Raw genomic sequence first — 26,991 nt, forward strand, 5'->3', positions numbered from 1 at the left:
TCTTAATCGTTAAACTGGGACTGCAGTAAGAGGAGACAAAACACTGGAATCCCAAACAACATTTACAAGGAAAAATATTTGTAAAGTTGGCCCAATCATTTTCTCTGAATTCAAAAATTTTCACGCCAGAAATTATTACTAATTACTGGCCGATTCCCAGAATTAGTTCTTGTCTCGTTGAAAAACTGGGATACATGAAAAGTGGTGGTTCAAGTTCACACTATTAGAAACATTTTCTCCGAATCCAAAAACTTTTGCAACAGAAATTAGTGCTTTATTCCCAGAATTAGTGTTGGTCTTTTTGTAGTGAAAAGTTAGAGCACAGTAAAAGTGACTGGGACAACTTTACACTGGCCCAATCATTTCCTCCGCATTTGAAAATTTTGTGCCAAGAATTAGTGCCGAATTAGTGATAAATCGTGCCTGATTCCCAGACTTAATACTTGTTTTGTTGGGAAGTAAGGACACAGCAAAGTAGCTGGGTCAACTTCACATTGGTCAACCACTTCCTCCGAATCTAAAAATTTTGCGCTAGGAATAGTGTTAATTAGAGCCTGATTCTCAGAATTAGTGCTAGTTAATGCCCGTTTCCAGAATTAATACTGGTCTCATTGAGAAGTTAGGGGCGGCAAAATTAGCTGGGTCAACTTCACACTGGCAAAACACTTTCTGAGAATCTAAAAATGTTTGCGACAGTAATTAGTGACTAATTAATTCTAATTAGCGCCCAATTTTCAGAATTAATGCTGGCCTCGTCGAGAGATTAAGGCACAGCAAAAGTACCTAGGGCAACTTCACACTGGCCCGATTTCCAGAATTAGTACTGGCCTCGTGGCGCGAAAATTTCTGGATTCGGATAAAGTGGTATGCTAACTTTACTGACGTCCTGAATTTACCCCCCGGCTGTGGGGTGAATGCCCTCATTTTGATTTTTTAAAAATAAGTTCCATGGTAACCATAATAAAAAAAACAGATTTTCATGCAATATGGAAGATATTTTTTGGGGCTTTAAAATCATCTCCTCTACATGGATGGGGAGAGTTTACCCCTACACAAGTATATATATATATATATATATATATATATATATATATATATATATATATATATATATACGAGGGTCATTGCAAAAGTCATGGCAACTATTTTTTCTCGAAAATGGTAAAGAATTAAAAGAATCTGAAATATGCAAATGGAAGGTTAGTTCACATATAACATTACATGTAGGAAGATGGATGAACACACACACCCCAATAAGATATAGCACGAGAAAGAAATTTTGTCGTTTCAAATGTCTTTTACTGTTAATAGCAGCAGTACGCAATAGTACATTACAAACTACGTGCATTGCATGGCATCAGGAGTCTCCCCAAGGATCCACAAGATGGTAGGGACTTTAAGATGTCACAGGTACGTGTTCTTGCCCTGTACTGTTGAGTACTGTTGCAATTGACAGTAAAATACGTTTGAAACGACAAAACGTTTTTCGTCCTTTTTCTCGTGCTATATCTTTATAGTAATGTATATGTTCATCCATCTCCCTACATGTAATGTTTGCATATGAACTAAACTTCCATTTGCATATTTCAGAATTTTTTTATTTGTTACCATTTTCGAGAAAATTAATAGTTGCCATGACTTTTGCAATGGTCCTCGTATATATATTTTGAACGCAATTTTGTTACAATATGATTATACGTATTGTTTGTTCAACTCATATGTTTGTTGAATTTCTTACATAATTCCCAGTACTTGGAGTTTAAGTCAGTCGAAAAGAATTGTTAAAAATGATCAGATGTACTGAAAAATATCAATAATTGGATATAATGCTGTGTACGTATTCTTGTTTAATTATTTTCTACACATTTCAAAATATTTTTCATAATGTTTTAAAAGCAAACTTAAAAAGTAAAAGATAAAACTTATCATTCTTGTGTCAAGAGTTAATGTTTACATACCGAGTTAACCAGAGGGAACAGTATCTATGCTATGCTATTAAAACATAGAAAATCGTGTATTTAGGAACGCGAGTAACAATTAGGTACTTCAGTTGAGTACACGTGTACCCTGCACCAAGAACTGAAAATGTTCTCAGTATTGGTTTGGCTTGGCTGGCAAAAAGAAGAATTTCCTAGACCGTTCCATGGAGTGCCAGACGATTTATGAAATATCAATATGAACTAGACGAGTATTCGTATATGTTTAAAAAGATTAATTCAGGGGTATAGAAGAAAACCTGCTAAATCCATTTTTCAATTTCGTCAGGAAACGAAACAAAAGTGACTCTCTTATGTTTCAAAAATGTTGGACAATTGTTTTTCTTTAGTGGTAGATTCACTCATCTGCATTAAGTAGTGACCACTAAACAAAAGAATTATTCAACAATTCTGAAATATAAGGGGGTCACTTTTGTTTCGTCTCTTGACAAAATTGAAAAATGATTTAGTAGGTTTTGCTTCTATACCCCTAAATTGTACTGGGCCAATAGCACTAGGTTAAGTGTATGAAGTCCTGGCAACATCAATGGAAATAACTATTCAGGCTTTCTTGAGATAACATAGAAGAGTGTATTCACAACGTCTAAAAAAAGGTTTCCAAACATCTTTACTATAAAATTAAATAAAATTATTGTAGATCAATATGTTGAAATAAGAAAGAAAAGTCAATAAATAAAACGCATTTGGCAGTTCTGAGAGAAGCTGGATAGTTGGTGATTCTCTCAAACACACTTCACACTATGAAAAACGTCATTGTTTTCTTAACAAGTTTGGTTAATGCTGGTCCGTCTACAGAACATCTGCAACGTTTCCAAATAAGAAATCATGCAATTTGTAAAAAGAAAATTCACTCTTTTAAATTTTCTTGTGTTTTAGATTGTATATATTGAAGAAAAATTATATTGAAATATTAATATTCTCTAAAGTGTTTTGTAACTGAGAGTCAGGAAATAGTTATAAATTTGGCACCTGAAAAGAAATAGTCTGTTGAAGTCATGAGATTGATTAAGAATCCCGGGCAAAAAATATTTTAAAGTTCAGGAAGTATTAAATTTTCACTAGAAAATAATACATATTTGGCAGCACTGTGCACTGAACAAATTCACTATAGTCACTGGCAATATTGTTTTATATATATATATATATATATATATATATATATATATATATATATATCAGTTTCGAACTTCAGTACGAAATAACAGTAATTGGTGCAAATATGAGGAAAAAATGTATGCACTTTCGCAAAATGCATCATCAGATGAAAACAACGAAAAATCACTAAAATATCACTATGGATTATTATACTAACAATGATATATATATATATATATATATATATATATATAAAGAGAGAGAAATAAAGTGCGGATGTCTCACGAAATAATAAATGTTAGGGTATGATTAACTTTCTTTAATATTAATGCACTTAAAATTTCTGAACTTCTTGTTCCATTTTTAAAATTCTATTTTAAAAGTGATATTCTCCTGAAATGTTGCATCTATCGTTAAAAGTTTCCTGTTGAGTACATATTTGTCATATGTTCTTGACTTGGGGAATATAGGGATAAAAGGTGATCATACTGCTTAAAATTAAATTTCCCTCATTTTATTTCTCAAAATCATTGTATGAGATAATATTTTCACTAAAAAAGTATGTTTACGAAGGACATTTTATACAATATTCAAAGGTTTTAGTGTGTTTATGATTCAATCACTCATTAATGAATAGTTTATTTTTTAAAAAAATGAAAATAGTCTTTTTGCTATTAGTGTATATATTGGTATATATTTATATTATTATTGTTAATATTTTCTATCAAAAGTTTTGAGTGTTCAAAGATTCAGTCAGTGTTTTTAATGTACTGATTTTTTGTTTTGTAATACTTTTATAAATTGAAATATTAAAGAAAACTCATCATAAAATATGCTATTGTAGATACAATCTATCTATCTATCTATCTATCTATCTATCTATATATATATATATATATATATATTCTTTGAACGGAGAGAATACGTTTCATTTCGGACAGGAAGGGTTGAATTTGGATTTAAACTGCATTGGGAGTGTCACTGTTCATGTCAGCGACCCCTAAAACTATGGATTCGGCACTAATATCGGTCATTTTTGATCATTTTTAAATTTTTCCCTCCCCCTTCATTTATATATTTATAAATGAAGTCACTATATTTGTGACTTGGTACCGGTTGAACACCCGACCGATCTCGATCAGATTTTCAACATAGATGAGGTTTGGGCCTGGGATGTTTTTTATAATTTCATTTTGATGATGCAACTTAGGGAACAGGGAGGGGGGAAAATTTAAAAATGATCAAAAATGACCGATATTAGTGCCGAATCCATAGTTTTAGGGGTCGCTGACATGAACAGTGACACTCCCAATGCAGTTTAAATCCAAATTCAACCCTTCCTGTCCGAAATGAAACGTATTCTCTCCGTTCAAAGAATATTCTGCTAGTATTGTAATGTGGAAACAACATAAAATATTGAAATATCGTATTTATATTATATTCACTAATGCCAATTCATGTTAATTATAAGAAATAATTCCTCACATGACAATGAGTGATACAACTCAACGAAATTGTTTATGTTCAAGGATCTTGCAAATATGCTTGAAAAAAAATCCGGAAAATCAATTAAATGAAAAATTTCCTAATAAGTGTCCTTAGACGTATTCTGAAAACTTTGCTTCCTTAAAACATGGATGCAGAATTTTTCAAGCTTCAAAACTTTGCACGCATACAATTTCATAAATAAGACATATGTCACATACAACTTATTATACTTTTAAATGTCCAATTGACTTTCTTGGATAGAAATGTTGTTACTCTATCCATCACGACTCTGGAACTCATTAAACAAATAATTAGCACTTCTGACCAGAGTATATACAATGTATTCTAGTTACACTGTATTCTAGTTACACTATATTCTAGTTTTTAATAAATAAGTGTATATACTCTGGTCAGATGTGTTAAATATTGTTAATAAATGTCAACCACATGAGAATTCTGAATAAGATGTATATTTTTTTATTCATCATATTCAAAATTATGGAAATTCAATAAATCAGTAATATAATTTTAAAATACATTACTAGTTGTCTGAATATCATTCTTCTTCCTTTGAACATTTATTATCCAAAATTCTTCAAAAATATCTTCGTTTCCACATTCGGATTAATCTAAAACTAGTTAAATAAGCACAATATAGAAGTACAATCCGTCTTCATTTACGGGAACTCAGCAACGAAACTGTTATATTATTAACAAGATTATTGACAAATTAACAATTTCTGAAAATTAAATATACATGTTATTATCTATTTGTTGAATTGTGATAAGATATATGTTGGTAAAATAAAATAAAAGAATTTAAATTATAAATACAATTTTAAGTCACAGATACTTTACTGTTATTATTATTATTACTAGAATTATTAAAATAATGAGTGAAGAGATGAATAACAAAACGTTATTATGAAAATTACTACAAATCTTATTAATAAGCTAAACTATCTCTGCATAGCTGAGGATCTGAGACCATGCCAACGCCCTCCTCGTTCCTCTAAATGCATGTCTGTGGGATTCTTTTACCAGCGAATATAAAAATCGAAAAATCCACTATAGCTCAGAACCTGAGAGATCACCAACCGAAGTTTTAAATACGTGCCTGTAAGTTTTTTTTTTTTTTTTTTTTAATACGAAAATATACATAAACTACAAATACAAATTGTTGCCTTTTAAAAGGAATAGAATAAAGCAGGAATTCTTTTCTTCTTCTCTGTATTTTTTTTTTTTTTTTTTCAAAAAAGGTTCCTGCGCATTAGTAATCCATCGGTAAGATTCGTACAACCAATTTAAAGAAATCTGGGTTCCTGAAATATTGTTTCTCTGTGACCTTTGATTATGACCTGATATTTGTTCCTATTCTAATTGTTCTGATTTTGACTCGAGTTATGTGATTATGAATTATTCTTACTTGTAGAAAAATCATGATTGTTATTCAACACTGATCTATTGTTCTTATTTCTAGAACCATGATTTTTATTATCTATCATAAAATGATTATGAACTTGATCGATTCCCATTGTTATTTCGATTGTTATATTTAGAACATCTATTCCTGCCACATCTAACTTGAGTATGGTTACCGTTTGGGTTTTAGCATTTATTCTGCTTTGAATAATTATATTAGTGATTAGAATTATTCGTATTTCCTGAGTTTTGTTTACCATTATTATTGGAACCTCCCAGGTTTCTATTTTCTCAAGTTTTACAACCAGGTATAGCAATCAAACTTACCATGATCGAATAGGCTCACAAGATGTTTCGCGATATAGTGATAAGTCCTAGTACAAATGTACACTTTACATGACATGGAACTCAGCGTACATCCTGCGATAATAATCAATTTGTGAAACTAACGTAATTGATCTAGAAGTTATCGTTATGTTAATGAACGATAATCATTTTTTTTTGTATTTATTATATTCATTATGTCACTTTATATAGTTCTTGACAACTAGTGGCTTTTCCAAATGTTACGTATAGTATACAATGATTCATAAGTTCATGAAAATAGGGAATTTCACGAAAACATATAACTAGGGTGACCATAAAATTTTCAGCTAAAAACAGGACAGGTTGCGAATTTTTTAAAATCATGAGAAGTGAGAAATAGGTCAGTACGTAAATTAGTTCCTATTTACCTTAGCAATACCTAATACATTTGGTGTTAAAAAATTCGCGTTTAAATTTCCTCTAGGTACATAGAATTTACTTATAACGACTATATTTTTAGAGTCGTAAGAATGAATATGAAAATTGGCTATAAAATGGCTAGAAGTGAAAAGAATGTGGCTAGGATTGCTACTGGTGCTGAATGAGCAACCCAGGACTTTTACGCCTACCTTCATTCTTATCAGTGCCCTTATATCAGAGCTCCCCTTCCTCTCTCTTCCTCATTGTTACAGAGTTTGTTCAACCAACAAACAATTGAAGCGCTTGGAGGATAAAGATGGTATGTAACAAATTGAATATGATGGGAAAATTGATTTTCACAACTTTGTCCGTTAACATAACACCTTCATCGTTTCTAAATATCTGCACTAGGACGAGGACTCACCAAATAATGTGTTAGGTAGTATGAGTAGCATATAACACGTGCATGAACAGCCAGAATGCAATATTTTGAAAAATGTAACAGAACACCTTTATCCTCCAAGCGCTTCAATTGCTAAAACGTCTGCTGCTTTTCGAGCAGTACTGCGAACTATAAATCATGTTTAATGTAGGAAATTTCAGTTTAATTTTTGCCTCTTTATTATTAATTATTAATACCTTTACAAGGAGTACTTCGTTTGTTATTCACTTCTTTCACTTGTATGAAATGGGACAAATACTACTATTTTCCATCTACTGATGGGACCGCCGGGACACGCCCTTAAAACGAGACTCTCTCGGTTAAAACGGGACGTATGGTCGCCCTACATACAACGTAATATTTCATGAGAGCTGTATTTACTTAATGGTAATTTTAACACATTAAATGTATTGACCTAACGTTGATTTCATGTCATTATGATATTTGTTAATTTGTTTGAGTCTTCATCTTTTCCTCACGAGAGTCAAAATAAGTATTTTTTAAAATATATTTTACATATATCTTTTCATTTCAAAAATTTTAATTTTGTCTCCAAGTATTGTAATTAACCTAGTTTGTTTCTCTGTGATCGTAGTGTGTAAGTACTGCATATCAGTAGCATTAAGGAATTTAACACTACCATTTGATTTCTGCAGTATTTTGAAGAAAAAGTAAACGATCTTGGGTAGGACTAATGAGCACCTGGATCTTCTATTGCAATCATTTCCAATTAGACAATGTGTAACTTAGCAGGTCAGTGGAATGAAGTAGGGGAAGTTTGATTTTGTGTTTAACGTCCCTTTCAGCGGCGAGATTATATGACACATGGACTTACAGCTTAACGTGGGATCCGTCCGAACCACATGACCTCCCACGCGTACGTTAGCTGGTTAGCCATGAGGGGGCTCGTAGGAGAACAAGTTTCGGCAGTGAACACATAGTCATCGATCCACGAGAGTATGCCTGCAAAACCATTGACTACGCTATCGATGTTTTTGTTTGCTTCTTTCCACCATTTTTAATCAATGTCAAGTTGCTTGCAGGCTCCTTTCACTGTAAACCGGAGAAACGGAAAGCAAACCGTAACGTCACTACAGCGTCCAGTTGAAGATGACTGTTCTATAATCTCCATAGTCTTGCTGTGCATTTTGTGATTACCTTATTAAAAGAGTCGTCAGTTCACAGGAATAACCCGAAAATTGCTAGAAAAATATTTTCTATATCTTGAAAGTTACATTTAAAAATTCCGTGCGGAGGGTATTTTTTAAAGGAAGTGATTATTTCCTTCACGGATTCATTTATGAGCAATTCTTAGAGGTATCATAGTGTAGTTAGTTGGTCATCATAGAGTAGTTGGGTGGTTAGTTAACTGGAATATAGCGTCCCTTTTCAGCACCGAGGTTATATGAGATGTGGACCTTAAATTTAAGGCGAAATCAGAACCACCTTAAATACGTTCAATTTCAAGACTTTCCCACAGGGAATGGAACCTGACCAGCGGAGAGGGCTATAGAGTAATTGGAATATTTTTATCTGTGGTCTTTTGGTACTTATGTACTTCGTTTGTCTAGTCTAATCCTTCTAACAGCCTACAAGCAAGGACACGTCGCTTGCAAACATTACCCATAAAATAATATTACACGTTTTAAAGGTGTTCGAATCAATTTAGAGCTCACAAACTGAGGAAGTTAAAATAAATTTGTTGTGTAAATGAAAAATCTTAAAAATACATTTATTTTTTTATTTTGAAAGTACTTTCCATGATAAAAAAATAAATTAGAGAACTACACAATAGTTTTTTGTGCTAATAATACTGTATATAAACAATATTTATCAAACTTCAATTTCAAGCTCGAAAATTTCAGCCTTTACAAATAATCAACATTTAAAGCTCATATATATTTTTTGTATCATGTTACAGTATGCTTCTTTTACATTTCGGTAACTGGTCTCTTCTCTCTCCAGTTTTTGATTGCAGGAAGATTGAAAACTTTTTCAATCAATCCATTGAAGTTAGGATATCTGGCAAATAATTCTTTTCCCAATTTTGCTTGAAACAATTCAACGACAGCTGCGAAATATATATCTGCCCACGTCAGCTGAAAGTAGAAAGATAAAAAGTTATATAATTGTTTGAAATAGCGTAATCATAGTGCTAAGAGGGACATAAGTAAATATAAATTTGATTATACAAATAATATTTCCTCTGGAGCAAATATAACTTTATATGATTTTGTTATCTTAACAATAATAATCAACCTTTATTACATGAATGCGATGTCTTTAGTACATCAGAAGTATTCAACAGTGCCCAAAATGAAAACATATTTCCATAGGCGTATTTAGATTTGAAAGAATCGACGACTATTGGTCTATTACAATTTTAAGGATACGATTTGTAGGATTTAAGAGTAAATAAAGATTTACGAGTAAAAGAAAAGCTAACTCATTGTAAGGTGAACTATGAACCACCGTAAAGCTGATTTTATCCACGCAGTTACGCAACTATTACGTTTTCTAGCCACATTAAGTCAAATGAATGTTTTTATTAAGTCACTCATCATTACCACCCAATCTCCAACCATCACAGTCTAAAAATCTGGAAGTTGGTAATTACTAACCGCGGTGATTTAATACAGATGGTATGTGAATTAATGGATTTTTTTTTACAGAGTGATGACATATACGTAAGAAAATAGCCATACACGCATTATCTTTTGCAGTAAACGAATATATTAACACATCCCCCAGCAATAATATTATTTAACATTTTATTTCTCCTTCATCCCTCCCAGTAATTCAGATAGTACTAAACAGAGTATTTTCATATTGAATTTTACGTATTTACGCTCATACATAATGTATTTACTGTATATTACTGCATACAAATACCGTTGTGAGAAATTAAATTTCTGTAACCTCTCTATAACGGACACCTCTGAGTAACGGACAAAATTTCATGTCCAAAACGCGTGTATTACTTGCTGTTGTAAACCAACAGACAGTAATAGCAATAATATTGCACTACAATAATTGTTACGCAGCGGTAGAAATATGAAACTGGTCTTTAGTGAAGATAAGTTTGAAATGTGCAATCGTCAGGGGACCAGGTTCGAAAGTGGATGTGTAAAGGTAGGGAGACGCATGACGTCAAGCCGTCCCCTGTGCCTATCATTGTCCATTGTATTTTTTTTAGAAAGCGAGGAGACGCCACAGATATTTTCTGGAAGTGGGGGGACAACGTCTCTCCACATTCCCCTTCACTTTTACCCCTGCAGGGGCAACGCTATTTGTAGCGATTAATCTATAGTGATATATTTTAATTTGGATGCAGTCTAAAATCATAGTGATTGGAATGAAGCAGATGTCAAATATGCCTTCAAGTAGGAGGGAAGAAAAGAGAACAATTGACTAATTTTCGACACCAGTGTAGTATTATAAGCGAGAGCATGAGATGCGACCGTGAAACAAAAGCGAGAATAAAACGAAGCCTTTAGGAGAAAAAAAAACCTGTTTTGTGGCTCTTTGATCAAAGAGTTATGAGAAACACCCATAAAATGTTTCGTATAGAGTTTTGTACTCTATGGGGCAGATGCACACAAAAGCGATGAAAAATAATTGGAAGCTTTCGAAATGAAAGTATGGAGAAGAATAAAGAGAATTTGCCAAGTTGGACAGAAATTGAATGAGGAAGTGTTGGATATACTAGGACAGTGTCAGCACTTGACAAGAGTTGCCATCCGTCTCGATTTGGGAGAATATGCCCCCGCAGCCCAATGTAGCCCTGTCAGCACCTTAAATTATCTAAACTTCCATTATTATTGTATTAAAGTATAATGATACGCTAACTATTTCGGTGTGTTATATTGCATGTTTATAAGTACGTAATATATAGGTCTGTACATGGGGCACATACTACTTAGATTGGCCATAATTCTTATTATATCTAGGTATATTATGCAATAAAGGACTTATATAATTTAAATTGTATCAGTTTCCTTTTATCACTTAGATAATATGATTCACTCTTCATTAGAAAGAGTTATATTACATTATTACGAAAAAAGGTTTACTGGTACAGTCATTCTATTAGCTACTAACATTTCGTGTCCCTTCATTTTGGTTTGGAAAGGTGTCAACTTTCTCCTTGACTTGTAGTCAACACTAGCTACAATAAAATTAGAGGAAAATAGTCTATGCACAACAGAACTTCCTTTCCTTACGGGTCTGTTACTTGTGGTTGTACACCAACAAACAGTAATAGGAATTATATTGCATTACAATAATTGTTACGCAACGGTAGAAATATGAAACTGATCTTTACTGCTGATAATAATGGAATACAATGCATAGAACAATTAACAATAGCTACATTCTTCGGACATTACGTAAAGCAATTCTATCCAAATGACTGCAGGTAAATGGACTAATGTATTTGATGATAAGTTGAAACCGGACGGAATTAACATTGTCATTGTTGATAGAAATATAAACAATGTGAATAAATACGTAGATGTAGTGATCATACGTGAGAACAAGTCATGAGGAAATGAAGAGTAGAGCAATGGTGAGGAATGCATATTCTAATGATAAACGGCAAACGTCTCAGTCTGTGCGTCACGCTAATTCCTAATAATTATAAACAGGTGTCACGCTAATAGGTGTCACTACCTGCTCTATTGTATGTTAAATTGTGCAGGCAATTTGACGATTTAAAACTATTGTGACCATTTAATTGCAACTTAAAAACGGTATTATTTCAATTTAATTACTTGAAATAAGTAAACAAATTTGATAATAAATAAATCAGAGCATTCAATCACGCACAATAACCTGTAGTGTACAACGGTCCGAAGGCTCGGGCGGAACATCTGTTATTTTTTTCATACGAACATTTTCTTTCGTTGCCACCTCTGTAGAGATCTAATTTTTTGGCAAAGACATTGCTCCTGTTTACGTGTATTCTATAATTCGTTACAGATAAATTGTAATGGTTTTTAATGTTTCTTTATTAACAAATCTGTTTGTCTAAGAAATTACCTTCTTCTTTTATTTTTGTTATTTATTTATTTTTATTTTTCCCCATAGAATATAAGTGTGAACTTAACAAAAGAGCATTGAGTATTTAATAATATATCAATTGATTAAAGCTAAAATTTGCTAAAATAAGGGCCATATTTCAAAAAACATTATATTCAAAAGTACGTATATGGTTTATAGGACGAATATATTCATTACACCAACATACAGGGATTTATTTGTAGCCAGGGAAGCCTGGGAATTTCCCCCTTTCTGAGTTTTGGTTTCCCCGTCTCTAGGTTTAATTCTATCTTCCCAGCCTGGGAAGATATTTTCCATCCTTTTTAGGCTTTACAATCGGTTTTAGAGTACAATAACTCAACTCCATATTTTAGTAACAATTCTTTACTTTTTTAGTATGTTTATTGTTGCGAGCTATGCTGGTCTTGTTTATAGAATTGTTTCCCGAAGAAAAATCTTGCAGCTGATACCAATGATTATCATACTTCATCTGAGTAGCACAATAATAATAATAATAATAATAATAATAATAATAATAATAAACATTTTCAGTTATTAGTAAGCAGTCACTGCAGTTGTAAATTGATAGTTTCTTCGTTGACAAACATCTTAAAAAGAACACAAGGAAATGGATATTAGACTATATTTTAATAAAGGAAAAGCTGCTGACGATTAAAAGGCAAATAATTCCGGTACATAAAGTAAGAAAGTAAGAGGGTTTCGTGTTAATTGTTAATGAAATTCGTGTTGAAAAACCAACTGTGATATTTAGAACTGCTTATGTTATTGCGCAAGATCGTCTGTCGTTTACCTTGCATCTTATTAAATAGTAAGAAATAAATGGAATGAACCTCGAACAAGTTCTCTACTCTAATGGTGCGTATTCAAATATTTTTGACTTTGTAGCTACAGAAATGAACGAAAAATGACCCAGTATCTTGCGAATCCCGATCAACCCTTCACGCTAATGATGGACGAATCCTCCACTGTGTCTCATAAATCGGTTCTCATTGTGTATATTCGTCTGTAGTTAATCAGGTGTGTAGCAATATATTTTTAGGTTTATTTGAGATATAGGTAACAATAAGCAGAGAGGTTTGTGATTCCATAGTTAAAAGATGTGAAAGTATGAATATTTCCAAAATGATATTACGGGAAAGACATAGCAGTTTGTATAGATGGCCCAAATAACATGCAAGGCGAAATAATGTTGCTGTTTCTTTACTCCAGCGAGAATTAGACACCAATTTATTCGTGTTTCACTGCATGAGTCATAAGCTGGAACTGGCTGTTCAGAACGTTGTAAATACGATTTCAGATATGTTTCATTTTCAAAGCCTAGAGCGATTGCACGGTGCTTACTCAATGTCCCCTGAATAACAGGAGAGAAATCGAATTAATATCACGAGAACTAAGTATTCGCTTCTATAATATTATTAAAGTTTTTTATGTACGGTGGTTAGGCTCTTCATACCGTTCAGTAGAAACATTGCGGAAGCCTTATCGTGCGCTAGTGGAACACTTTTGAGGAGCTTCTACAAATTTCCGGAGAAGCTTTCAGCAGCGTGCAATATTTTCAGATCTGTACGTAAAATTCACTAAGTGGAACTTTGTTTATGAAATGTCCATGATTCGAGATGCGCTGGAACCTCTACATATCCTTAGCCTGTTTCTACAATAAAGGTCTGCATCCCTTGTACAGGTAATAAGCAAAATTGAAATAACTGTAAATGTTCTGGAAGCGTTGAAAGAAAACGGGGCATGTCCATGGAACAATTACGTCAGTTTGAAGAAACTGGTCAGTTTTGTGGAGTCTCACTGGCAAAACCCTTAGACAATTATCTTGAGAAGTGCCACAAAATAAGATTGCAAGGGTCTAGCACATAACATACGCTCGAAACGTTCAGTGGGGCAGAGGTTTTGCTACAATCCAAGTGGCGAGAAGAATTGTCTGCAAGAAAGTTTAATCGGCGACAAAGAAGTAATGCAAATTTCAAAAAAAAAAAAAAAAAAAAAAAAAAAAAAAAAAAAATAATAATAATAATAATAATAAAAAATAAAAAAGAAAAAAAAATAAAAGAATTAAAATTTTCCTCTGATGATTCAGCCAAAATTATGCAGGAATTTCGAGAGCATAAGATGAAATCTAATATTGGCCCAAATATACAAAATCTTAACATGGAAATCAGTATTCTTCCAGTTTCTTCTGCAGAGTGTGAGAGAGGCTTTTCCAGCTTAAACTTCCAGCATACTGATATTAGAAACCATTTATCTGTAAAAATCCTCGAATTTATTCTTTTCATAAACGTTAATGGACCAGATATTACCTCGTTCAATGCAAAAAAGTATGTCATCAGCTGGATAAGAAATGGACATCATGACATCATGCTACTACCAACAAACCAACTGGGAAAAAGATGGTATCCGATGTAAAACAACCTCGTATGCTACACTATTCTACGTATTCCTAAAGTGGGGTACGGTGAGAAAGTATTGTTAATTTCTAAAGACAGTGTTAGATAACATGCCGTAAATCATGCTTCAGCTTAACTCTGTCTTTGTTCAATTCTGGATTCATTTTAATGCCAGTATGTTTCGTTGGCCAAAAGTTTACTTTTAGCAGAACATTGATAGGTTCACACACCCCTGAATCTAATTTTATTAAGTACCTACAAGGAGCAAAATGGTACGAAAACTTACTTGTGATAATGAGAAATGACATTTATTAGCGTCTTTCCCCTTCTATTTAATAAAATTAGGCTCAAATATATGTGCACCTATCACTGTTCTGCCCAAAGTAAACTCTTACCTTTTGTTGTATTTATTGTTCGGGCGGGGAATTTGGTCTTTAAGGACCAAATTAGAACAGACTAAAGAATTACTTGTCATAGCAAAACCGTTTTACGTAGGAGTGTGACACTTGTTATGACAAGGTGTGCAGATTGCAAGGCAACTATAGGGCTTTTACTGGATGCTCTACACTTGTCCTCAGCAATAGGACAAAAAGTAGTAAGGTAACTAACGCATGCAATTTAATTTACCTAACCAAATCTTATCTAACGTACCTATCCGTGTTTATCATAAAATTGTTTTTAAAATAGTTTAAAAAATGATGAACCTGGGGGTCTCCTATCAAACTAGTACCATAATTTCAAAGTAGATAGGTTTAAAAATAACGTTGTCCCAACCCCACTTTAAAGTTGTTCTGTTATACGGAACACAATCTTGTATAAATATTCCCCCCTTCTACAAAAATCCACAAATAAATCACTGCCAACATACATCTGTATCTTTACGTTTGACTTTACATAATTTAGTGGGTGCTACAGCTACATCTATGCAAAGTATCTGTGTAGTGGTCTTGAGTCAAGACTCTTTTTTTTTACAGTAGCTGATCTACTCCATTCTGAATGAGTTGTTCTATTAAACTTTCTATCATCGCAACTATTAACGAAGAAAATTAAATTGAATATAGGCCTTATGTGAATTATATAACACAATTTTTCCCATATACGTATAGTGTATGCATGTGAAATTTTGGCAAGTTTTGAGGAAATCTTTCGAGCAAGAGAAGACGAGAAGTAAATGAATCAAGGCTATACTTTAGAACAAAATATGGGAATGACATTTTTAGAATTAGAATTTCGTTCAAAAGGATCAACAGAGAGCATTATATAACGAAAATAATTCACTACATAAACACACATATATATGAAATGCGTACATACAATTACCTCGAGATATTTATATAAACGAGGATAGCACAAAACATTGTGTATGGCATAAAAATCCTTACTTTCCCTGTTGGATTTTGTATTTGTACGTTACTAAGGACGTTATAGATAATATTCCGATATGTTTTCAGTGCTTGCACATTTGTGTTCCAAAATAATATACCACATTATTAACGTAAGTGTCACAAATATGTGGATTTCTTAATTCTCGAATACTTCTATGGTTGTGGGTCATGAGTCAGCACACTGACTTCAGATATTGTAGTTGCTGGCTACCTTATGTGTGAGTCCGTGCTTAACACGATTAGATGCGTATCTACATAGAAAGCTACGTAGATAACGTATCTCATAGGTAAGAACACATTTCGATTATTTACACACCGGCGTATTGAAATATTGTTACAAATTTGTTCTGTAAATTTCACAAATATATGGATCCGAACAGTAAGTCTGCACCGTACTCTATAGTCTTTGGACAGTTTAAGGAGGTAAAACTCAAATTACTCCTAATTTTAGAATTTGAAACTGTATTTTATAATTAAAATCTTCTGAAATGTGTTACTTCGGCAAACTTGATATTATTTCCTTGATTTGAAAGAAAGTTATACTGTACCTCCCTCTGATAATTATACCTTTGAAATTATAAACGATAATTAACTTTTGTGAATACCTACACTAATATAATAAACACTACATTAAAAGTAAGTACTTACGTTTCCACCTACGAGATATCCTCCGTTATTCTTGACTGTCTCGTCGAATTTGGACAAATAGAACGGTACTGTTTCACTTTGCAATGTTTGTCCCAAGGTTTTCTTTTTCTCTTCATCAGTTTCGAACATATATTGAACCAACTCTATAAAAAGAAACAAAAGTATGTTTCAATTGTAAGTCCTAGTCATCAGATGACAATGCAAAAATAACTTCTAGACAGCAAAGTGACATAACATACAGTAGAGTAATATCCATGGCCCAAGTTATATTATTTTACTTTGATGCATTGCAGAAATAATAAGGGTCCTTATATATAAAGTCTCTGGATAATTGCGATTGTTTAATATCTTTGTTATCCTCAAATACCACACACAATTAAAATTTACGCACTATTTCAGGACTATCTTTAAGCTCTTTTCAATAGAGTTTATTGGAAACTTATATTCAGCTATTGGAGTTAGCTTATGAGTAATTAGAATTAAAATACCCACATAATGTCAGATTTTATTTTTACTTTGTAGGATTGGATTTATTCAAAGGCTTATGTTCTCAATGACGCAATTTTCGTTTTTATATTTATAATCAATGTTAACAACAATTCCAATCAGCTCATCAAAACCTTCATTAAAATTCAGGACAAATGCTCAACTAAAACACCATACTATTAAAACAGATAAACATTGGACATTCAAATAGAATTTAGAAAAAAATTTCCAAATAAGAATGTTTTAACGTTACCATATTCAAAATGTTAATGACCAATTGTTTACTTTTGTATTATGTGAATACCACTTATGGTCTTTGAAGAAGCTGAGTTGAGTTGATTTTGAGTTTAACGTCCCGTTCAGCAGCGAGGCTATATGAGACGTGGACCTACTGATTAATGTGGAATCCGAACCACATGAGCTCCCGCCGGGAATCGAACCCGGGTCTCCCACGCCAAACACTTATGGTCTTTGAAGAAGTATTTGGTTTAACGACTATATGTGACATTCTGTTTACAAAGGTTTGAATTGAAACTTCATTTTAAATGGGATGCCCAAAATTAAGTTAATATCTGTATTATAAGTTAGATTTTGATCAAAACCACTTTATCTAAAAGTGTTTAGAAAATTTTTGAGGAATATTTAAATAAAAATGAAACTGTTGATTTTCTGTAGTTGATTGATAATATTTTCTTCCAAGATGCTAATTATATTTAATTATTTTATAGATTATGCTATTATATAAAATCAACTTTTTGGGTGCAGGATTTGTATAATCATGGACAAGAGAAAGTAAAGTATTTCATATACAAACTATAGCCAGCCTATATGAATATAGGCTATAGTTTGTGAATGAAATACGCTATATATACCCTGTATATTATATAACATATGTTGTGTTATTGGAGACTTAATAAGATATAAGACAGAAAAAGTTATTGTGAAATTAAAAGAAGATAAAGAATCCATTTGTGACGACTGTTCTTTCATTAACAGTGGTGTTGCCTTTTGCAACAACAATTTTGAAATAACATAAACAACAACAATTTCAAAAATGTAATGACATTTTAAAATTGCTTTCTTGTTTATGTACGAATAATGGCGGAAGAGTACGGATGAGATTGAAGTTACATGGTCTACATTACATAGAAGTAAATATTATAGGAAATAAAAAAATGAGTAAACTGCACCAATGAATTATAATGTATTTTGGTGCTTCAAATTCTCATATGGCATATGCTATGTTTTGCTTGCAGCTTAAAAACTTTACAAGAGGACGAAAAAATTTAAGAGAAAATATTAATGAACTTATGTGAGGATAAATAAATGCTTATGCAAATGAAGTCATTTTGATGTTTGAATGCTGTAAAGGCTTTTGAAAACTTGATAATTTTTTCCATACGCTATTATTTTTAAGCAATTTGAGAATTTCATTCAACTTAGGACGCCGTCCTTAACATATTAAAATTTTCAACATTTCTTACTGATTGTCGATAATAAGTTTTTAATACTGTATTACCAGTATTTCCCACTCTATTCGTCCGCTTTCCTCAATTTTTAAAAAGCAATGTTTTCAAAAGTCTCTCCATGGTCTTTTATCTCATTTATTGTTACCCAAATTTTCCTTGTCCAACGTTTTACCACTTTGAAGACTGTTTTCGAATACTAGTTTTGTTAAATCCAGGTATTAAATATACAATAAACAGAATTCAACAACTAAAAAGCTCAACGAGAAATAGGAAACGCCAATATGCATCGTGAAAGGACACGGTTGTGATGTAGTTGCCGTTCACATTTGGTGCGAGAGTTTAGTAATTCTACATTAATTTTAGTTGGACATAAATGTTCCTTGGGTTTTTTCGGCAATTTCCCATTTAATCTTACTCCCCCGTGTATTTCTTACCCATTTCGTACAGCCTAAAGGGCATAACTGTGGAACATTATATATATATATATATATATATATATATATATATATATATATATATATATATATATATATAAATTCCGAAAGTACAAATCTAGAACTTTTTAAAATTTACTATCTACTTGTATCACTGAAAATTCATCTATATCATATACCATTTCATTCACTATACAAGAAATTGAAAATACAATAAAACTCTATCATACAGAATACTTCATACCTATTTACTACTTCATGTCTTAACGAAAATAACTAGAAATATTTCTCATCTCATTCATTCATATGAAACAAAGAACAATTATCACAGTTATATTTTAATCTATTAACATTAATTCCAAAAGTTTACTAATTTACTTACGTAATCTCAAATCTGTCAACGTATCCACAATGGCATCACATTGCAATTGCTGGAAATCGTCTTTTGGAGTCAGATTAAACTTCTTTGCCAAGTAACGGCAGATGGCTATAGACTGGTTTATTCTTTTCCCATCAATTTCCAGCACTGGAAGCTTCCCAAATGGCATTGCTACAAATTAAAATGAGTTAATGCTGGAAACCAATGATAACTATCTCTATATTATAAATCCTTAACAATATAACTGTAACTAAATGAAACTGGAAAATTTTCGGATAAGTTTTACTGAGCTGTATCTGAACATGGGTACAAAATTTAAAGGAGATTGTCTCCGACGACATAAAGCTTATTTTTGAGTTTTTTTATAATTTATAAGTTACATGTTTTGATAATAGATTTACATAACTGTGTGCTCAACTATTCCAAATCAACAGTATTCAACAGTGATTAAAATATGTAATCTACAATTATCAAATCTAAAACTACAAAAATTTCGTGAAGTTCTAGAATATTATATTAACGGATCCTAACATTTTCAAATAAATTCAAGTCTCCAATTGAATTCAAACTATTTTTTTCTTACAAACAGTTTTTTTTTACGCAATTTTAACTTATTATAAACCAATATTACTGGCCAAATATTACATGCCAATTTAATTGAAAAACATTTAGTCAACTTCGTAATTCATTTCATTACTCTTCAATACTGTACATTTAATGAATTTTATTACTAATCGATAATTATAACAACTTTATTAATATAAAATAAAATTATGAAGTGAATGTTAATGTATTTACAAAACTGTTAATTAAAACAGCACAATTTTGTATTACAGAATTTAGAATACTTGTAAACTTAAAGCCTCAGCTAGATACGTAACTCATGTATAATCGATTATAGCTATGATATCTACGAATACAATGAATAGTAACAAAAACGCACACATACTCATGCACTTCTGAAAATAATTTAGTAACAATTATTGTTCTGTAACGGTCTTGAGTACCTACAGCATCTAAGTTGTTTTAAATCTATTTTCCTGTTTTTCTTTTAATGAACTGGCACCTTAATAATTTTATTTTATTTAGGGATGGCCAATTCCGGATTTTTTACTTTCCACAATCCGGAAAGTAGGAAAAATTCCGAAATTTAGAACATTTCGAAAAAATTCCGAAGTTGAAAATTTCCAGAATTCAGAAAAAATCCGGATTTCGGAAAAATCCGGAATTTTCCGAAATCGGGAATTTTCTAAATTCCGGATTTTTCCGAAATCCGGAAAAATAAAATTTCCGATTCCAGAGAATAAATTTTCCGTAATCCGGATTCCGGAAACTTTTGACCCTCCCTAATTTTATTAATTTCTTCTTCAAATATAGTCCTTCGTTCTTCCAAAATAAATTTATTTTACATATAAGTTTAATCTTGATTTTGATGCAGTAAGGGATATTCAAATTTATTTGAAGAACTGAGTCAAATTACATTCAAATTCCAGTTCAATTAAAACGAAACAGACAAACAATTTCGCATATAAATCAAAGGACTTAGAAAAATCGTCGTAGGTGTTCAACACCGTTAAATATAAAAATGAAATGACTTTCAAACTTGGATATCCACTGTAGTAAAATGTATTAACTGATTTTCAAATCAGCAACCTATCAAACTGGGAAAGGGATATTGCCACGTTCAAAGAAACCCTATTGTATTTTAGATAACAAATGGAAGTTGCAGGCAGATATGCAGTTAGTTATACTTACTCGTCTGAACAAAAAGGAAAAAGAAATATCCGTCCGCCACTCCAGAACAAAAAATTGTACTGTTGAAATAATTTGTCACTAGAGCTGTTAATATAGTATATGGATGAACCCTGGCGTAACTTAAGTTTTATTACATTTTCGATAATCGGAGGAGAGAGTATAAACGGTGGCATGTAAAGATAATCGTAAACGAGAATTATATATTTTTACATGTTTTATCTTTGAATTTTTAATAAGCTGCATGTGTCAGCCATTGATTTTTATCGTGACGGAGACAAATACCCTCACTGCTAACATTCCATTAAATTATAAAAATCAATCTAATACCTTAACTAAGTGTAAAAAAATACTTACTGTTCTTCAGTTCAGGCCACTTTTCTCTCTGTATCCTTACATCCTCAAATTCAACACCAGCGTACGAAAGGATAAATCTGATGGGCTCTGCCAGACCTCGCACATCAAAATACGTCAATTTATATTGTGGAGCCATTGTTGTTAAAATTTACCTAATAAATATGAGATTGTAGAATCAATAAATAAAACCAGATCTGTGGATTACCATGGAAAGCAAAGCGCTACAAGTAGTATGTTCGTATAGAGTATGTGTGTTATCACCAGGAAAATATAAAGGAAACAATCAATTTTCTAGTTGATAGTGTGTTTTACTACATATACAGATGGTGATCAGAAAAATGGAAACACCTGTAGTTGGCAACACGTCAGATGTATGGGTTGGCAGTGGTGTCGTGGGCTCGCAGCGCCGGACCGCTGGTGGTGGTGTGTTAGGTCGGTGTCCATACTACGCCAGGCGCAGTGGAACAGCAGTGTCCAGTGGCTGCAGCAGACGGAGATAGTGTAAAATGGGAGACCTCTCAGATTTTCAAAGAGGGCAAATTGTTGGTGCGCGGTTATGTGGAGTGAGTGTGACGGCAGTGGCTACTTTAGTTTTACGTCCCACGGTTATGGCAGTGGCTACTGTGTTAGGTGTGTCACGTGGGACAGTGTCGAAGATGATGACGGCCTACACAACACAGGGGAAAACCACATCGGGGAAGCGAAACAGTGAGCGGAAGAAAATCATGAGTGACAGGTCACGCCGGGTATTAAAGCGCATTCTCACGCAGAACCGTCGTGCCACTGCGGAGCAAGTGAACTCAATCAGCACCTCCCCAACCCTGTTTCGACAATCACAATCCGCCGCGAATTACATGACATGAACTTACGGGGTCGTGTTGCACGGGCCAAACCGCTCATCAGGGACCATAACGCTTTCGCACGCCGCAAATGGTGCCGCGACCATGCAACTTGGACAGTTGAGGACTGGAAATGTGTGATATGGTCGGATGAGTCATCCTTCACCCTATTCCCAACCACGGGCCGTGTTTATGTGTGGAGAACGCCCAAAGAAGTTTATGATCTGCAGTGTTTCCGCCCAACTGTGAAACATGGCGGCGGCTCGGTGATGCTGTGGGCCGCAATATCATGGTTTTCATTGGGTCCTGTGGTCACACTTAGCAGACGAATCACTGCCAATGATTATGTCGCAATTTTAGGAGACCACCTGCATCCTATGGTCCGGATGTTGTTCCCGGACAATGACGCCATCTTCCAGGATGATAATGCACCCATTCACACAGCTGGCGTTGTTGCAGCGTGGTTTGAGGAATATCGGGATGAAGTTCAACACCTCCCCTGGCCCGCCCAATCCCCAGATCTCAACATAATTGAACATCTGTGGTCCGTCTTGGAAACACGACTCCGGTGACGATTTCCACCTCCATCCTCTTTCACAGAACTGGCCGATGCCCTGCACGAGTAATGGTGTAAAATTGCACATGCTACCATTCGCGACCTCTATGCCTCCGTCCCACGTCACATGAAGGCTGTTCTGAAGGCGAAAGGTGGCCCGACACCATATTAATCTGATAAGTTGCAATTTCGTTCAGGTGTTTCCATTTTTCTGATCACCATCTGTATATAGTACCTAAATAAATACCAATTTCTTTCAGTAAAATAAGGTCTGTTAGTTATTAATGATAACGAACGACATGCTTTTAAGTTCTACACGTTAGTTCTAAAAACTACTCATGCGAATATAACCTCAAGAATATCATCTTGGTCAGCTCCATGTAACCTATCAATGGTTGGACAAGGACAGTTGAAGTGAAATTAAATTTTAATAGTTAATGACAATTTTGAGCTTTATCTCATTATTCCTACCATTTACTGTTGTCTTGCAAGAATCATAATGAAGGGATTAATTAGGGCATATTTCAGTAGCAGTTTGAAGCTCAATAAGTCACATGGTTCTCGTACAACTTAATTCTTTTAGATTTACAAATTAGTTGTTTTTGGATCAAAAGATCCAATATGTTTCAGGCAAAAATTTTCTTCTAGGCCTTATATCTCGAGAACGACATATAGTGTACCCACACCAAAACTAACAATTTACTCAGTATGATGTGCTTATTTAGTAAAAATATGAAAACTCGATTTAGAACCGTTCAAAAATTTTGTGGTCTCTGATCCAAAAAATCCAATATATTTCATTCAATCAAAAATTTTCTTGTACGCCTTATATCTCGAGAACTACATATAGTGTAGTCAAACCCAAACTATCGCTAACTCAGTATGATGTGCTTATTTCGTAAAATAGTATGAAAACTCAATTTAGGGGCCGTTTAAAACTTTTGTGGTCCTTGATCCAAAAACTAATTATTAGGCAAGTTCGCAATCTTTTGATGCATTTTTTTGGATCATTCCCAAAATTCTTGTTACTCCATTTTCTTGGAAGCTTCACATGAACTTTTACACTCACATATGTATCATTTTATTTAGCTCAGTAAAATCTATCCATTCTTATATGATTTTTTCCCGTTTAAATGTTAATAATATGTAAAATTAATCTTGTGAAATCGTTTTTTATAAAGAGTTTTATTTGTATCTAGATTATTAAAATCACACATGCTGAAGATTACATTGTTTATTATAACTAAGCCTAAAAAGAAATAACCTATATTGAGAGCCGTAACTTGTATGGGGGGCAGAGGGCAACTGCCCGCCCAAGGGAAGCTCCTCGCAGTTCGAGACGGATCAATTTTAAGACAAAATTTTCTTATTCCATATACGACACGAACATGAAATTATAATTGAAACATCAAACAGGTTTACTACATTACATAAACACAACAGCACACAAAAAGGAAATAAAACACAAATGAGTCGTGGGTCCATTTTAGTAAAAAATGACTATTTTTTGTTTAGTATTAGGGGCCCCAGAAATAATATTTATTTATATGGCTTTGAGTTTTGTCAATATTGTCTCCTTAATTAATTTGTCGTGCCCAGAGGCGGAACGGGCCCAGAGGCGTAACTAACGGCCCCGCGGACCTTGCCGTGCGGTAGGGCCCTCAGGCTCCGGGGGGCCATATAGAGTAAGAGAAAGATGGATGCCGAGAAATAGAAAGAAAACAACTTTTTCTAGGGGGCCCAAATACGTGTATTAATGCTTGCCCCCGAGAAAAAATCTATGTTATGGCTCTGCCTATATTAAAACTATGTTCTAGCAGTGACGACTCTAGAGGTAGCAAGAGGGCGGGCGATCCCCGGAGGCATCATCCACCCTTCCCTAATTTCCCTCCACACTCTCAGATATGTTGTAGGATACTGTAGTGTAGGTCAAGTAAAACTATTATTTTTGGTATACACAAAAATAGTTGACTCACAGAAAGCTATGCTCAAGAATAGCTATACCTTTTCGCTTGCCCCCTTCTCGCAAGAAATGGGATCTGGCGTCGTCACTGTACGTCATCAGAAGTACTTTAACAATTTAAGAATTCACTTAACAAACGTAATGGTCTCCTACTAGGGCATTTCTCCGACCTTACTCAATCTGGGTTACATTATTTTCATTGTACTAACTTCAGTCCCTTTTTATTCGAAGTCTCCTCGGGGAAAATCTTCTGAAATCATCACTGCTCATGCCCTTCCAGATTTTTTTTTTAGCAATTTACTAATTCTGTTTTTTTTTTTTTTTTAATTGATTCCTATATCATCTTCCCAACGGTAACTGAATATCGCAATGTCAACATGATCTCGTTTCCCCAATAGTTACAAATCTATCTGAACAGTGTGAGTGCTCCTTGCTTTCTACAATTTCACAAAAACAGTAGACCAGGTTCATCAGTAATTCGAAAGTCATTCTTTAGAGGAAAAGAGAATATAGAAGGATTACTCGTATGAGTTGGACAGTATTTTCAAAACCAAATTTGTTAACTTACACTAGACAAATTTTTCCACATTTTGATATTCTATACAAGACTTCGTACTAGTTGCTAAACTACAATATTAAAGGTTCGTTCACAATCTAGTTAGCAACATTGTGAAAAAAGTATTATGTAATATATTGCTAGTGATAAAAACACGTATAAAACTTCTTAAATTATGTGGACAAAGACCTTTCAATAAACGTGTCTATCATTAAGTGAATGTTTACTAAAACGTAATCATCGTTGTGTACGCTATTTTATTTTATTTTGATAAGATAGTAATGTAGTATTATCAACCTAATAGGTTTAAAACTGATAAATCTTTATGTATGCTCAGTTTTGGTTTGTTGGATTTAACGTCCCTTTCAGCAATAAGACTATATGAGACGTGAATCTACAACTTAACGAGCGATTCGAACCACATGAGCTGCATCGGGAATCGAACCCGTGTCTCCCGCGTTAAAAGCGCGTACGTTAACCATGTAGCCATGAGAGAGTTCATTCGCTCAGTTTTATCTAGTTTGAAAGCAGGGACGTACGCAGGGGGTGGGTCCTGGGAGTCCGGACTCCCCCCCCCCCCCCCGAACTTCCGACTTTTGTGTAAATTCATCCTAATTTTAGGAGCAATTTTAGGAATTTTAATATAAAATACCCTCATATTGAGTTTGGACCTCTCCCGAAATGAATTACTGCCTACGCTACTGTTTAAAACGGTCGTGAGTTTATAGAGTCCAATTGGATAAATTATGAACATCATGTTGCTTTAGTACAAAGTCTGCACCACAAATCTGTCACCACTGTCATTACATATCTTCAAAAGTTTCATTTTTTTAACGCATGCTGAGGCTCACAGTGAGGGAGTAATAGTTTCACAGTTTAGTCTATTTTTTTACTCTGCTTAACTCAGTACGACACCCGGCAGGATATGAATACAGAAATTTCGATTAGGATTAGGATTAGGAATTAGATTTCTAGGCTTTCGGCAGCTATGGCCATGTTAGCCCATCAAATATGAAGAATGAATTTTCTTGGTAATCACACTACCCGGAAATTTGGGAAGGAAATGACATGGGATCACTTTCTTAGGTACCACCCGACATTTGCCTGGTGTGAATAAAGAAAACCCAGTAAACCTCTCAGGATGGCTAGCCTGAAATAGATTTTTACTCTTTTTCGACCGAGCGTCAACAACGGGAATCGAACCCGAGGACAGTAAAAAAAAGTCCATTCATAGCTACTCTGCAGATGATCTTGATAACTTCCAACGTATTTCGCCTAAAAATCATCAATCTAACGCTGCAGACCGTTCGCTTCGTCTACATCACACCGGCTACTACGCTACCGGAGACCTCCGACATTTTCCTTAATAATGTCTCGAACAATGGTCCGTTCGAACAATAGTCCGAACAACGGGCTCAAAACAACCACTGCAGTAGTTGTCTTTGTCGGAGATGATGACCTCTGATTTTCACTCCTCCTGGATAAGTAATTAACCCACTTTCTTTGAGACCGTGGTCCTGGATTTGTTTTCCGGTGGTGGAGG

General features: G+C 33.7%; 1 protein-coding gene across 1 annotated transcript in view; it reads right to left on the reverse strand.

Annotated features, from left to right (window-relative positions):
• LOC145679408 (uncharacterized) overlaps positions 1-26,991 on the reverse strand; it is a 44,275-nt gene that overhangs the window by 12,801 nt on the left and 4,483 nt on the right. The window contains exons 2-5 of the mRNA XM_081749990.1: positions 21,535-21,686; positions 19,429-19,596; positions 16,658-16,800; positions 9,105-9,269 (exon numbers count right to left, since the gene is read on the reverse strand). Of these exons, the coding sequence (XP_081606116.1) occupies positions 9,105-9,269; positions 16,658-16,800; positions 19,429-19,596; positions 21,535-21,670 (612 nt within the window). The 5' untranslated portion in view covers positions 21,671-21,686. The remainder of the gene's footprint in view (positions 1-9,104; positions 9,270-16,657; positions 16,801-19,428; positions 19,597-21,534; positions 21,687-26,991) is intronic.

Source organism: Thermobia domestica, chromosome 1, assembly GCF_964235325.1.
Source record: "Thermobia domestica chromosome 1, izTheDome1.hap1.1, whole genome shotgun sequence".
NCBI classification, from domain to species: domain Eukaryota; kingdom Metazoa; phylum Arthropoda; class Insecta; order Zygentoma; family Lepismatidae; genus Thermobia; species Thermobia domestica.